Raw genomic sequence first — 13,021 nt, 5'->3', positions numbered from 1 at the left:
TTGAAAGCAATAATAATGAAAGATATTCTGTTATACTATTACATATGTCGTACGAGTTATCTAGGCTAAAAGACAATCACTTTTTCTTTTTCTTTCCGAATACAGTTTATTAGTTCATTTGTAGAACAATTTAAAAGCAGATCTTATATTTAAAACAAAAGCAAAATAGATACATAATCTCAACTTCAATAACTATCAGTGGTACATATTAGCAGTAAGTTTCTGAAATACCAGATACATCCTGTTTTAAGGTTTAAATAGCTTAAATCACTTCCCATTTCTAATGTAGAAAACAAATTAAGCATGTGCACAATGAGAACCTTTTTTGACTCCAACAGACTTTGGACCAAGCCTTAAGGCTCAGAATCCCAAAGGTATTTAGCAGTCAATAGGAAGTTAGACACTTACATAACTTTGAGCCTACGAGGGTGACCTTGAACACATACTTCTGGTTTTTTTTCTAAATTAGAGTCTTACTCTGTAAGCAATTTGGTGTTGGACCAGATGTTCCCTGGAGTTCTGTAAAAGAGCCAAACACACCCTGGGGTGCTAACAAGATAATATATAAATAAACTGCAAAAAATAATCTTCTAAAAATCTTTAAATATAGATGTCTGCCTTTGAAATCTGTTTAGCTATATCTCTGTAAAAAACCACAGACCATTCAGGACCTGAGCCAGTGCCCAAACTCTCACTGCTTCCAATGGGAGCTGATCCAGCTCCCATTGGAATTTGGTTGGTATTTTAATGGTAGTAGCTGCAGAATGCAACAGCTATTCATTGTTTTCTCCACACGGGCATCAACATGATGTAAGCAAATCTGTAATGCAGCTGACAAAATGCAGCAGGTAAAAATTAGCTCCTCAAGCTTCTACTTTCCTCTTTAATTGCCATCAGTTTGGATGATGGGTATGGCCTTGAAATACAACACACAGCTGCTTCACACAGCCAAGGATTTCCATGCTGACGCATTTTTAAAATTTTAAATACATAAATAGGCATTATAAATAATAAATAGATAAATTATGTCTTCTCATAATAAGTTACCTTTTCTCTAAATTAACACACAAAGCATTTCAGTAAAAAAAAAAATACTGGCATGTGACATTGTAACATGTACCAAACAAATAATAAATAAATAAATAAATAAATAAATAAATAAATAGATGGAATATTACAACATACAGAATCCAACAAAATAATTGGTGGTGTTTCCATGTATCAAACCTGTTAAAAAATGTTAAGTAGACATCGTATATTCCAGCAGCACCACTCAAATATAGAATATGAGCAAACTGTCATAATCATTGTCATGTTAATTAATTACAAAAATATGTATCAGGACTTCTTAGGAATTTCTGAGGCAGGTTGTTTGCACAATTGTGTTTAAGCTCCTGTATTCTTTATTCTTTTCCTTCTCTCTTGTTCTTCTGCCATTTCTCTGAAATCTCTTATTGATAACTAGAAAATAAGACAAAGAAAACTGAAACAAATATTCTCTTTGCATTTCTCAGGCAGTTCTTAGCTTTCAGTACACTTTGCCTTCAGTTAATGCCAAGCTGGTTCAGGTGTGAATGACATACATCCCAACTTTCCAAGATAAGCATCTATTGATACAAATTCCTATAGGGTTTAGCTTATTTGATTGGGTGATAGGTGTCTGCTATGGCTCTTTTGAAAATTTAAAAAGGGTCTATCTGCATCCATAGGTGCCCAAATACCTTGGAAAATCTGACCAGCATAACCAGTGGAACTTTCTGTGCATAATTACAATAGAGTTACTCATATGATCAGAACTATAGAGGTACTTGCAAGCTTTACAAAAATAATTCTGTGTTCAAAGGGATTTGGGTCTTGTTCAGCTTAAACAGGTTCAAAAGTTTAAAAATTTATGTTCTTTTAAAAATTATTCAGCAGCCTCTATTCATGTCAGAATCATCACTACTATATCTTGATCCTGTTTTCAAAATACAGCAGTGTTAAATGGAAAAAAATTACTTCCATTTTTAATATAGTCTCCATTTTCTCATACTAATTCATTCTGCTAATATAATCTGACCCTGTTTAGACATCATCAGAGTTTGAACTCAGAACCCAAAGTGACTCATAAGCCTCTTATATAGACTACTCACTAGAAAAAGACAAAGATAAACACTGCTAGTGTAGGTTATATTAGCAATAGCCAACTATTCAAGTACTTCAGTATAAGTAAGTAGTTAGGTAGAAAGCTGATTCATTAACTGTAAACTCAAAAGTAGTATTTCCATCTTATTCTAAACAGATCTTAATTATTTTTTATATGAGAAGGCTAGATTATGCTAGAGAATATAATTGTATATAGCTGTTTCTTCCCACTTAAACAGTCTGTGTCTACACATGCACTTTACTGCAAAGTAGACTAATTAGCTGCAGAATAAAGGGTCATCATCTACATGTGTGACAGTATTAGGCTGCAGTAAACTAATTAACACTGAAATAAGATGGTACCGTTGGGGACAGTAGGTGCTGACCATGGGCATAAATTGTGCCTGGTCAGCCCAGCAGCAGGGGGGCTAGACTCCTGCCTGCTGCCTAGCCAAACAGCTCAGCATACTTGTGCCCTAGGCATCCCCAATGCCACCACCCAGAACCTGGGGCAGAGCAAGGCAGGAGCAGCCCTGGAGTCAACAGCTCCGCCCAGCTCAAATTGCTGCTGTCACGGGTGCACTGCTCCAGAGTTTATTGCTTCAAATTAATTGGACATGTAGATGCACCCACAGTCTCCTATGCCAGTGTAATAAATGCTGCCTTAAGCTATACCTGCATGGTAAAGACCAATCACTCCAAGGTGAGTTGTAATATCGATCCCTGGCCTGGACGAAGATCTTGTCTGGGGTGCTAGTCTCTGGGAGATTCATAAAATATTCATCAGCATCATAAAACTGTGAAAAAAACACATCCTATTAGACCAACAGGCAGAACACGTTCAAATATAAAATTTTATGTTGTTCTAATGAGCACAAAGAGCATATAACCATGTCTGTTTTTACAATGACACTGAAGAGCTACCAGTTCAACAAACTCCTTGTAATCTAGGGGTGCTCAAAGCCTCTAGTAATCTTTTTTCCTGAAAAGATTAAAAGTGAAAATATGCTTATATTAGTGTGATCAAAGCAAAAACTGCATCTTTCAGTGTGTGAAATATTAGAGGTAAAATTAAAAAATGGTCTTAAAAATGCTCTGCTCTATAATCTGAGTTTCCTGTGGTGGGTGTGGTGACTACAAGAGGCATTGCTAAGGGTGGCATGGAAATGTGGATCTTCAATAGGAACTTTACTCCTTTCAAAGAGCCAGCACTAATGAGATACCGCCATCTGCTGGTATGAACTTCCTTAGTTAATGCCCAGGATGGAGAGTAACCAGATCCAATTATTTTTCTACTTCTTCTACTGACTTCCTGTGTCACTCTGGGAATGTTGTTCTTAAACTCACATAGATGCAGAAAAGGAAACAAATCTATTCTGTGATTTTAAATTAATGTTAATTAATAATGTGCTGCTGGATATTGGGAAGTAGCTGACAAAAAGTAAAGTAGCCTCCAGCCTCTATGGCTGGGGAACATGAATCATTGTTTTTTGATTTGCCGAAGCACCTGTATAGAAAATTGAGCTATCCTTGTGCAACTAACGCAAGCAGTTCAATGAAAAATTATTTAGGCTTCTTGTTCCCTTGCTGTTGAAATGTTGTGGATTTCCCCAGCCCCAGCCTATGCCCGATTGCCTTTTACTCATCACTCATTACCAAGATCCGCTCTTCTCCTGTGATGGAGAGAAAATAAGATCAGCTTGGTACAACCTTAAAGTAGAGCACTCACAGTATAACTTCGTCTCTCAAAGATATCCCTAAAGTTTACCCTAACGTTTGAAAAAATAAGAAAGATATAACAAAGATTTTATCTTTCATATGATCTATTGGGTGAGGTAATTTCTATTCTCAGTGAAACTGGTCAAATGAAGATCAGAGTAACAACATCTAGAGGGCTCAACTAGGATGGAACCTTTACAGACACTACAAAGACATAAGTAAATGCCTCAGAAAGAGTTTACAACCTCACAACTGAGTCAAACAAGGGAAACTGAATGGGGTTGATAGGGTAAAATAGGAAGATATAGCAGAGATCATGTGATGGTATAGAATTTTAATGTCATAACATCTTCTAAGCTACAAAAACATGCCTGAGATCCACAATTAATGCTTATGGTCTTTTTTGAGGGGCGGGTAGAAAGGGATTACATCAATAAATACTAATAGTATGCTACATTAAATCACAGTCTTTCACAGCAGCAGTTCTCAAGATGCTTTCTGAACTACAAACTCGCCTATCCTATTCAGGCAAAACTCCTTATAAGTTATTAGGAAATTGACCTGACTAGGACAGTGGGTTTATATCAGAGATACCTCTAAGAATTACAGATCCCACCAATGAAATACTGAGACTGATCTGTCTCCAGTACTTCATCAATTTTGCTTGGATGCCCATCTAGAAGAACTGGGAACTGAGTCAATTCTGAAAAGGCAGCGTGTGACAACATTTTGGTGCAGGGAACAATTTTTTATTCTTTTCCTGTACAGAACCTAACACAATGTAGGGTCCTGGTCTGTGAGTGGGCTTATAGGTACTACAGGAGTACAGATAATAAAAAATAGACTATAATCAAGAGCAACAAGAACTCCTGGCCTCACCTCCACTTTGTTTGTGTGTTTTTTTGCAGATTCAGTTTTGACTCTAAACGTCAAAGGGAAGTAAGACTCTGGTGTACTCCATGTTTTGGGGTATTTCCAAGTCACTTTGTTGTCTTTGGCTAGATACTGACACTGAGGAGGATCAGGTCTTACTGAAAGAGAAAATAAAGACACCATTAGCATTGTGTGAACGTACAGTTTTAATATTGCAAGAGATGCCATTAACCAGCTTTGAGAGCATATTAGATTAGGTTAAGCATATGCTTGAGGTTTAAGGTATTGAGGTATTTTACTCTTCCATGGAAGTGGGATCGCTCTCACTACACTGCCTTGGTAAGAGTCCTTCAAATGTTGAGGGACTGTGAGGGCTGAGGCAGGAATATTACTACCATGTGATACGAACTTGGAGAGCTGTACTTCTCAGCCAATTTCTTTCTGTCTCTGCTCTATGCCTGCCTATTCGTGTCCTTTCTAGTGGAGTCCCTACCACAATATGCAAAGGACAAGAGGGAATTCTGAGAAACCGAGGAGTGGGAAACTTGTTTCCCCACTTCCTCCCCTTCTTCCTGATTTTACTTTCCTCTATTCCTGTAAATGGGGGACTGCAAAAACCTAGAATACAACTACAGTGTACTAGTAATGAATCCCTTGGAGCTTCACAGGAAGATTCCTCTGAGCATATATGGCACACACTGGCACTATGGGGATGATGTGAGAACCTTCATGGCCTGCTGTCTATACCAAAACTGTACTGTGAATAAATTGAAAGCTTCAGGCTTCAGAGCCGTTGATCCAGTATCTGTAACAATTATTGAATTCAATAAGCATATATACAGTTAATTAAAAATGAAAAAACTGCCTTGCAATTCACTCACTGATATCTCTAATGAAGAAGCTGGTGGAACTGTTTTCATATTCTATATCATCAATAACCTCCAGGAACATTTCAATGGGCTCGTGTTCCTCAGCAAAGGGGCAGTGGTTTTCTTTCTGGCACTGGGATGAATATACTGTCACTAACCCACTCTGATGAATCTCAGGGTTGCCACAGGTTACATCTCCTTCAGATCTGAATTAGGAACAGAGGGAAATAATGGAAATGCAACTGAGTTATAAGTGTAGCGATGTATCAGAATGCTGCAGTGACCTCGTCTCAGTGGATGAGATAATACTTTGTTGGCATATCTGTATGCCTCTACATCTGTGCGCCTCCACATCTTTCTGAAATGAGGCAATCGTGTCACTAGGGATTCTGGACATAGTTTGAGAATAGCATGTGACCTCATCTTCCTTATTGACACTGCTTAAGGATACATTTGGCAGTCCTAATAGCTAATGCCACTCTTCAGCCCCTTTCCCAAACCTAGTTGGAAGAAATGAGTGAAGTGTTAATGGTTTCTATAAAAAATAAGGTAATAAAAATATGTGTTTTAATTGTTCTCTACATACAGAAAAAACAAAGCCTATAGTTATTTCCTGTTTAAGAAACATATATAACCAGGGCCACAGTACTCCATGTCTTAGAGAAACTCACAAGAAAGTGGTGGGAGGTAGGAAATCCCCAGGAGGTTCCCCTCACAGTATTTCCCTCATCAGTCCCTGCAGAGCATTCCCTCCATCGGAAGAAATGTGCACATGAGGAATTTGGAGTGGGCACAGCCTTCCAGGGTCACAGAGCCAGAAGATCTGCAGAAAAGGGACCCAGTGAGATGGCCTCTTTTATGTCTAGCCTGACCTTTCTCTCCTTGTTGTGTGCAAGAACAGTCCTGCTACTGCCAGAGTCACTCGCCAGCTGCATGGCAGCAGCTCCATTTTTCTTATATTTCCAAGTCAAATTAACTTCTAATAAGACTTTCATGAAGTAATCTAATAGGTCTACAAGAGACAGCATCTCAGTGTCAGGGAAGCTATAGGTGAGATGATGGAAGTGGTATTTATTCCTTCTGCCATTCATGTGCTTTGTGGGCAGGTTATCTTCTCAGTATCTTTTCCACAAGCTGACACAGAGAGGTGTTTTGACCTTATTACCCAAATGAGGTGGTTAAGGAAAGTACAAGCTTGTACCCTTTTAGATTCTTGATAGTGAAGTTCACATCTGGACTCTCCTTTTCTGTCATCCACCAGCATATGAAAATCCCTGAGTAATTCTTTGCCTCACATTTTAGATAGGTTCTGTTTGGCTCTAGATTGAAAAAGAGAAGATGATATTGGTTTTGTCTTAAAAGAAGTCTGAATATTATGAAACAACAATAATTCAAGTCTACTGAAAGATATTGCCTCCTTTCTTAGGAGCAACAGTGTGTAGCATATAACTCTTCATCTGATAGGAAAGTATTGAGTGTCTGGAAGTAAACCTTGAGGATACACTGTTGTCATTTTTTCCCCAGAACTTGTTTGCTTGTTTATAGGGTCTTGCTTTCCAGCATATTTCCCATTCAAAAAAATTACAACTTTCCAAGAAGTGGGAGTCTCTCATGTCTTTGATTATCTATCAAACAATTTAAAATGGAGGCATAGCTTCCAGTGTCTGCAAGGCCAGGTGGAAGCAGCAGCAGGGGCTGCAACTTCCCTGGTGGCTCAGTCAGTGGCTGCCATTTGTGTGCCTCCTTTAAGTGGGTGCCCCAAGCTGGTGCCATGGTCGCCCACCCCTGTTACACTACTGGTTTACATTGCTACTTGTGATGCATTTCAAAGATAGATTTGTCATTCTCAGGACAGAACTCTAACTGAGAACAAAGGGGTTCTATATTTCAGGTAATGTTTAGTCAAGAAAAAGAAATTATACTCTGCTCTGTGAAATATAGCATTGTCCAGTGAGTTAAGCTGAGCCTAAATGACCGTTTTAATCCTGTCTCAATCACAGATTCAAGTCAAATCACATTAGCTCTGCTTCATGAAGCGGAATTAGAGGCAAATCTTCAGTGATGTAGTTGAGCCTCAGTGATGTAGTTGAGCACTGGCAGAGCAGAATTACCCTCCTCAGTGGTGTAACATGGTGTGAGTGAGCACTGGATGATAATTTAGAAGGGCTTCCCAAATGGTGGCACCAGGGGAGCTTGCACTGTGGCAGCAAAAGTGTGTGTTGTGGCAGCAGCAACCCATGTACAAGGAGCCTGTGATGGCAGATGTGCAGTGATAAGGATTGTCATAATCCATCTTTTTGTGCAGATCATGTACAGCACTACCTTCCAGTGAGCTCTCTTACTTTGCAATGTAGGACTCTGCTACAGCACACAATCAACACAGAAATAACATCCCACTGCCATATCCCCTTACCTTTAAAACTTTTCAGAATTGACTTGATCATTTGACCATTTGAATCTTTTTTAGTAATTAGAAGAAAGCTGTAGCTGAGGACCTCATGTGTATCAGTACTGTGACAGGTATAGTTGCCAGCATCTGGGAGCTCCTGGACTTCAGTGATCAATGTCTTGCCATGTCCTCTTATTTCCATGTCCTTCATCCAGTAGACAGAAGTGGCTTGGTTGTCAGATACATTGCATGTAAGCTCCACATGTTTGGCTGGTGCCTCATCACTCCATTCGGACTCTATGACATAAACTGAACATTGCCAGGAAATGCATGTTAGGGCTTACTCAAGCTCAAAGAACCAGTGAAATTAAAGTACAGGTCCAGCCCTGCTCTCCTTGAAACGGATAATAAAATTCACATTGGCTTCAATAACATGACAAATTTCCGTTGTTACTGGGAAGTCTTAAGTAAGTTTTAACCATAAATATAAAGTGCATCCAAGTCACTGGGATCAAAAAGAATTATATTTTCACTTAAGAAGCAATATTGATTCAGGGATTTAAGACAGTTTTGTAAAGAGACATTAGTTCTGTGAAGTGGGAAAGCAGCAATGTTTTACGCAGATGGACACCAAGGACCATAAGACCTATTCATCCCTGCCTGCATATGGATCTGTCTTTATTCATAAAATGGGGAGTGAAACATTTCTACAGCACTGTGCTCCATCCTGGACTTAATGAAGATCCCTGTGCTGTGCCAAAATCTATGCTGGAGAAGGGTTAGGGGATAAAAGGAAAGAAAGTAATCAAGGAGCAAGGCTGCAGTGGTATGTATTGCTCTTTCTCATAACCCAAACATGACATTGCATTAATTTTCAGGAGAAGACTTCTAGATGCCCTGGCAGCATGGTCCCAGTCAACAGGGCCTGGGAGGAAGAGAATCCCAGAGTCACAGCAGCAGTACATGTCTTCCAAAAGATAGACATGCCCTCTGTAACTCTCGGAGGCTCTTTGACTGTTGCATATTGGGAGAAACTGCTTTTTATGAAATAATCTTGAAAGAGTCCACTAGCAGGAAGAGTCCTAATGTAGTCCTAGTGTATTTTGTTCAGTTATTTGCCAAATAGTTTGGATGAATATGTTTCAAACTTTGGTCTGCCTATCTGTCTTTTTTTCTTTTTTTTAAAAAGAAGTGTTCTTTTTGACTATTTGCTGTTCCTGGCTTATTTGTGGGTAGTTACCTAAGTCATAAGATATCATTTCTGCTTCCTGATTGCAAGACTGAAACTTTTCAAACGGGAGAAGAGTGAATAGGGAATAAGGCAGTTTCTAATGCAAATTATTAGATGAATAATCACGTTGCTAAAAGTCACAACATTTTTGATCTCCTAATTTTTTTCATGAATACTCAACTGTCACCCAATTTCTCACACAAAAATAAGCACGAGTCTATGAATTGTAGCTAGCCAAAATCTGAACTTTCCTTCATGACCATACTTGTGAACATGTTTGTTTTTAACTACTCAACCAGCTGCAGCTTTCAGTAAATGAAAATGCTTACCATTTTCCCTCAGTTTCCATTTTGCTTCCAGAGGGATTGTAAAGGCAAATAAGAAAAGCAAGGCAAATACTAGATAAGCCATCTGTGGGAGAAACAAAAGGTTACACTCAGCCTGTTTTGGAAAAATTATATCCATTAATATTCTTGATTGAATGCTCTCAGTATACACAGCATTGTGCAGTATAATAGGAAAATGCAATGCATGCTTGCAACCAATTGATCTGTTTTAAGTCCTTAGTCAAAAGAGATATTTGGCTAAGTTTAGTGGGCTTCTTCACATGTGTATGGTAAGCAAAGGACACCAGCCACATTCTCAAAGCAAAGCTCTTGCCTAAGTACTTTGCTCCATCAGGATCTTATTCAGTGTTTTTTACTGCGGGTTTGCTTACACTTCAGTGGCAGTACATACCAGTGAGATGCTAACTAACAACATCCTGTCCAGCCCATCTTGCTCATTCCAAGCACAGAAATAAGGCAGTGAGGGTGCTCTGAGAAAGCCCTCTATGGCTGCTTCTGAGATCTCAGTCTCCAATGTGCTTTAGAACAGTTATTTCTGGTGGGTACCTTTGTGTGTGCCCATGTATCCATGAACAGATCAAATACAATCCGTATTATGTCTAAAAGTATACAGTCTTCATATAACATGAATGAATGCTGGGGTCTTGTGAACCCAGCATTCTGTGCCAGGGGGTCAGGCTAGATGATCTGTTCAGGACCCTCCTGACCCTAGCTACTATGAAGCATCGCTATAAATATATCTATTTCTCTCCATGTCTAGGTTCTTATATCAGTGGTCATCACATTTAGGGATGGTCAATATTCTTTCATGAAAACTACTTTGCTATGCAAACCCAGAATTTTGACTCAGTAATGTTTATTTTCAAGAGTCTGCTTTGCATGGAAAATATCGAGGTTTCATCAAAAATATGAAAAGCTTTAACACTGAATAGCTTGTCTTAGTTTTCAGGGGAGACGTTTTCAGGTTTGAAGTGTTTATGGAAAACAGTTTTCTGTTGAAAGCTATTATTTTTTCATTTTTGTCAGAATTCTCATCAGAAAGAAATTTTATTCTGATCTACCCCAAACATATGTATCTGAGCCTTCCATGTGATTTGTGTAGGCCATGGACCAGCATGTGTATGCCGTGGGCCATGAATGTGAATGTGTATTCTGGCCTGTGGGCCATGGGCCAGAATATCATCTGAAGTAAATCAGCATGTCTATACTGCCATCAGTAGAGCTACACTAATTTATGTCAATTAAGAATCTGACCATATACATTTAACTCATCTCTGTGAACAGTATAAATATGAACATGTTCAAACTATATTTTTAAAGATATACTGTATGTACATACCCCAGTTTACATAAGTATATAAACTACCCTTTTTAAGAAGAATCTAACAATAACTATCTTTATTTAAATAGACTTTCTTAGACTTTTTACTTTAACTGGAGAGTAGACTGAGAGATCTTTGGGTTTTTGGGGGCATGACTGTGTTTTATATAACTAGTACCCTTTGAAGTAATCTATTAATGTTTTTTGATGATCCAACACAGAAACATTCAAATCAGAGAAATAAGAAGGATTTCTTACCTTTTCAAATAGAGCTTCAGAGCTGAAGTGGCAAGGAGTGTAGTCCTGTGGATCTGAAGAGAACTAGGTATCAGTCGCCTTTATACTTGTTAACTCTGAAAGTAAAGAGATACTTTTCTTTCACCGCAAACCACAGAATTGCATCACGTGGCTGAAGTTCCTTTTCCACATAGTGATAGAGCTAAAGTAAGAAAATAAGAAAACGTTTGGGAGTCCCAGGTAAATTTGATGAGGAAATGAGAGAATGTTAATGACCTTTATGCCATGTCAGAGGCATTTCTTTTCCTGTTCTCATTCTTTGTCCCTCCTTCTTACACTGTCTGTTTATTCCAGTGAGGAAAACGCAGTGTTAAATAAACTTCCACCTGTTTGATAATACTTCATATTCTGAAAAAAGAAAGAAAAGTATTAAAGACATGATAAAAATATTAAATAAATCCTAATTACCAAAGCTAATTTAAATCTACAGCTCAGTAATGGCAAGGGATTGTGATTTGGGATATTTGGTTTTTTGAGTATACAATCCAGCAAAATTTTGTGTGAATCCCTGACAAACTCAGAAAACACTTTAGTTGGAAAAAAAATTGGGAACAAAATTTGAAATAGTGAAACCTATTCATTTTGAAACTTTTAAAATGAAACATTTCATTTTTTTCCTTTTAAAATGAGGTTTTGTTAAAAAATGTATATAAGTTTGATACAAGTGTACAAGGTTAAAAAAAAGAGCTAAACCAATTTACAGGGGGCTGAATGAAATGTTTTGCTTGTCCCAAGTCAAAATATTTGAGCAAAGTGGATTCTTTTGAGAAGAGAACGAAAATATCTTCAGGCATCTATCAGGTATTTAGAAACAGCCACTGTTACTATTACTATTCTTAGTACTGCTGCTCCTACACCTAGTGTTGGTCTGTATAGTAGGAAACAATGCCATTCTGTCTATGTTGACTTTACAGACTTCACCAGCTTTGCACGTGCAAGCTCTTAACCTGGAAGAAGAATATGCTTCTTATTACTGACATTAAAAAACAGCAGGTAGTCCACTGTCATATGGACCATTTACTTATTGTCACATATTTTGTGGGAATCATGGTAGAGGTAACTTCTGGGTGGATAATTCAGTGGCTTTCACATGGCTGACACTTTATACACAACCATCGGACCTATGTTATCACATTATTGATTCCAGACTTTACTCTGCCAGTGTTGACAGCCTTCATCATCTGATTCTCCACTTCTCCACTGAATGCCAGAGCTGGTCCTCTCCTACCCTCTTTCATAATTGAAGAGGATCCTGGCTGAATCTGTAAAACGACATCTCATTCAGATTAACACTTACCACTCACCATCGTCCTAATAAGTACAACTGTTATGATATATGCAACATGCTAAGAACTGAACAAATAGAGAGCTGTGATCAGTGTAAGATATCCACACTCTATTATATATATATATATTACTTTTTCTACCACACCGTCTCAACCTGCTTTCTTGCACTATCCATTATACTTTTTCATTTAGATTGTAAATTCTTTGGAGCACTGATATATATGTAAAGCTCTTAGCATAATCAAATGTTGTCTGACTGTAATTTTTACTGGCAGTTCAAAAATTAAATTTGGAATGATAATTGTTAATAGTAATGAAAGGCTATGTACAGAATGTATATTCTGTACATACATAAGTACATAGGGCACATGGATGCCCTACATACATACACATTACAGAACAAACAGTGTCATAGTTACATGAAGAATCCTGGATACAGTTGTGAAGTACAGATCGATCTGCATGGAACTTCCATGCTGGATAGTTTGCTATGATCCATCAGAGTGGAATTTTCAAATATGAAAACACAGCTATTGTGAAAATGGCTCTTGATGACAATCTGGT

The 13,021-nt window shown here is 38.1% G+C and overlaps 1 protein-coding gene across 1 annotated transcript; it reads right to left on the bottom strand.

The window, feature by feature from the left end:
• Positions 1 to 461: 461 nt before the first annotated feature.
• IL12B (interleukin 12B) lies at positions 462 to 11,689 on the bottom strand. Its single transcript, XM_019535379.1, has 8 exons — positions 11,132 to 11,689; positions 9,535 to 9,616; positions 7,999 to 8,283; positions 6,787 to 6,904; positions 5,598 to 5,791; positions 4,723 to 4,874; positions 2,800 to 2,921; positions 462 to 1,461 (listed from the first exon to the last, which is right to left on the bottom strand). Exons 2-8 carry the CDS (start codon positions 9,614 to 9,616, stop codon positions 1,452 to 1,454), a joined length of 963 nt encoding a protein of 320 aa, XP_019390924.1. The 5' UTR covers positions 11,132 to 11,689; the 3' UTR covers positions 462 to 1,451.
• Between the last annotated feature and the right edge of the window lie 1,332 nt (positions 11,690 to 13,021).

The sequence above is a fragment of the Crocodylus porosus genome, unplaced genomic scaffold (assembly GCF_001723895.1).
Source record: "Crocodylus porosus isolate Cpor-Errol unplaced genomic scaffold, CroPor_comp1, whole genome shotgun sequence".
In the NCBI taxonomy this organism is placed as follows: domain Eukaryota; kingdom Metazoa; phylum Chordata; order Crocodylia; family Crocodylidae; genus Crocodylus; species Crocodylus porosus.
Note: the sequence above shows the minus strand (reverse complement) of the source record. Positions and strands in the feature narration are given on the sequence as shown.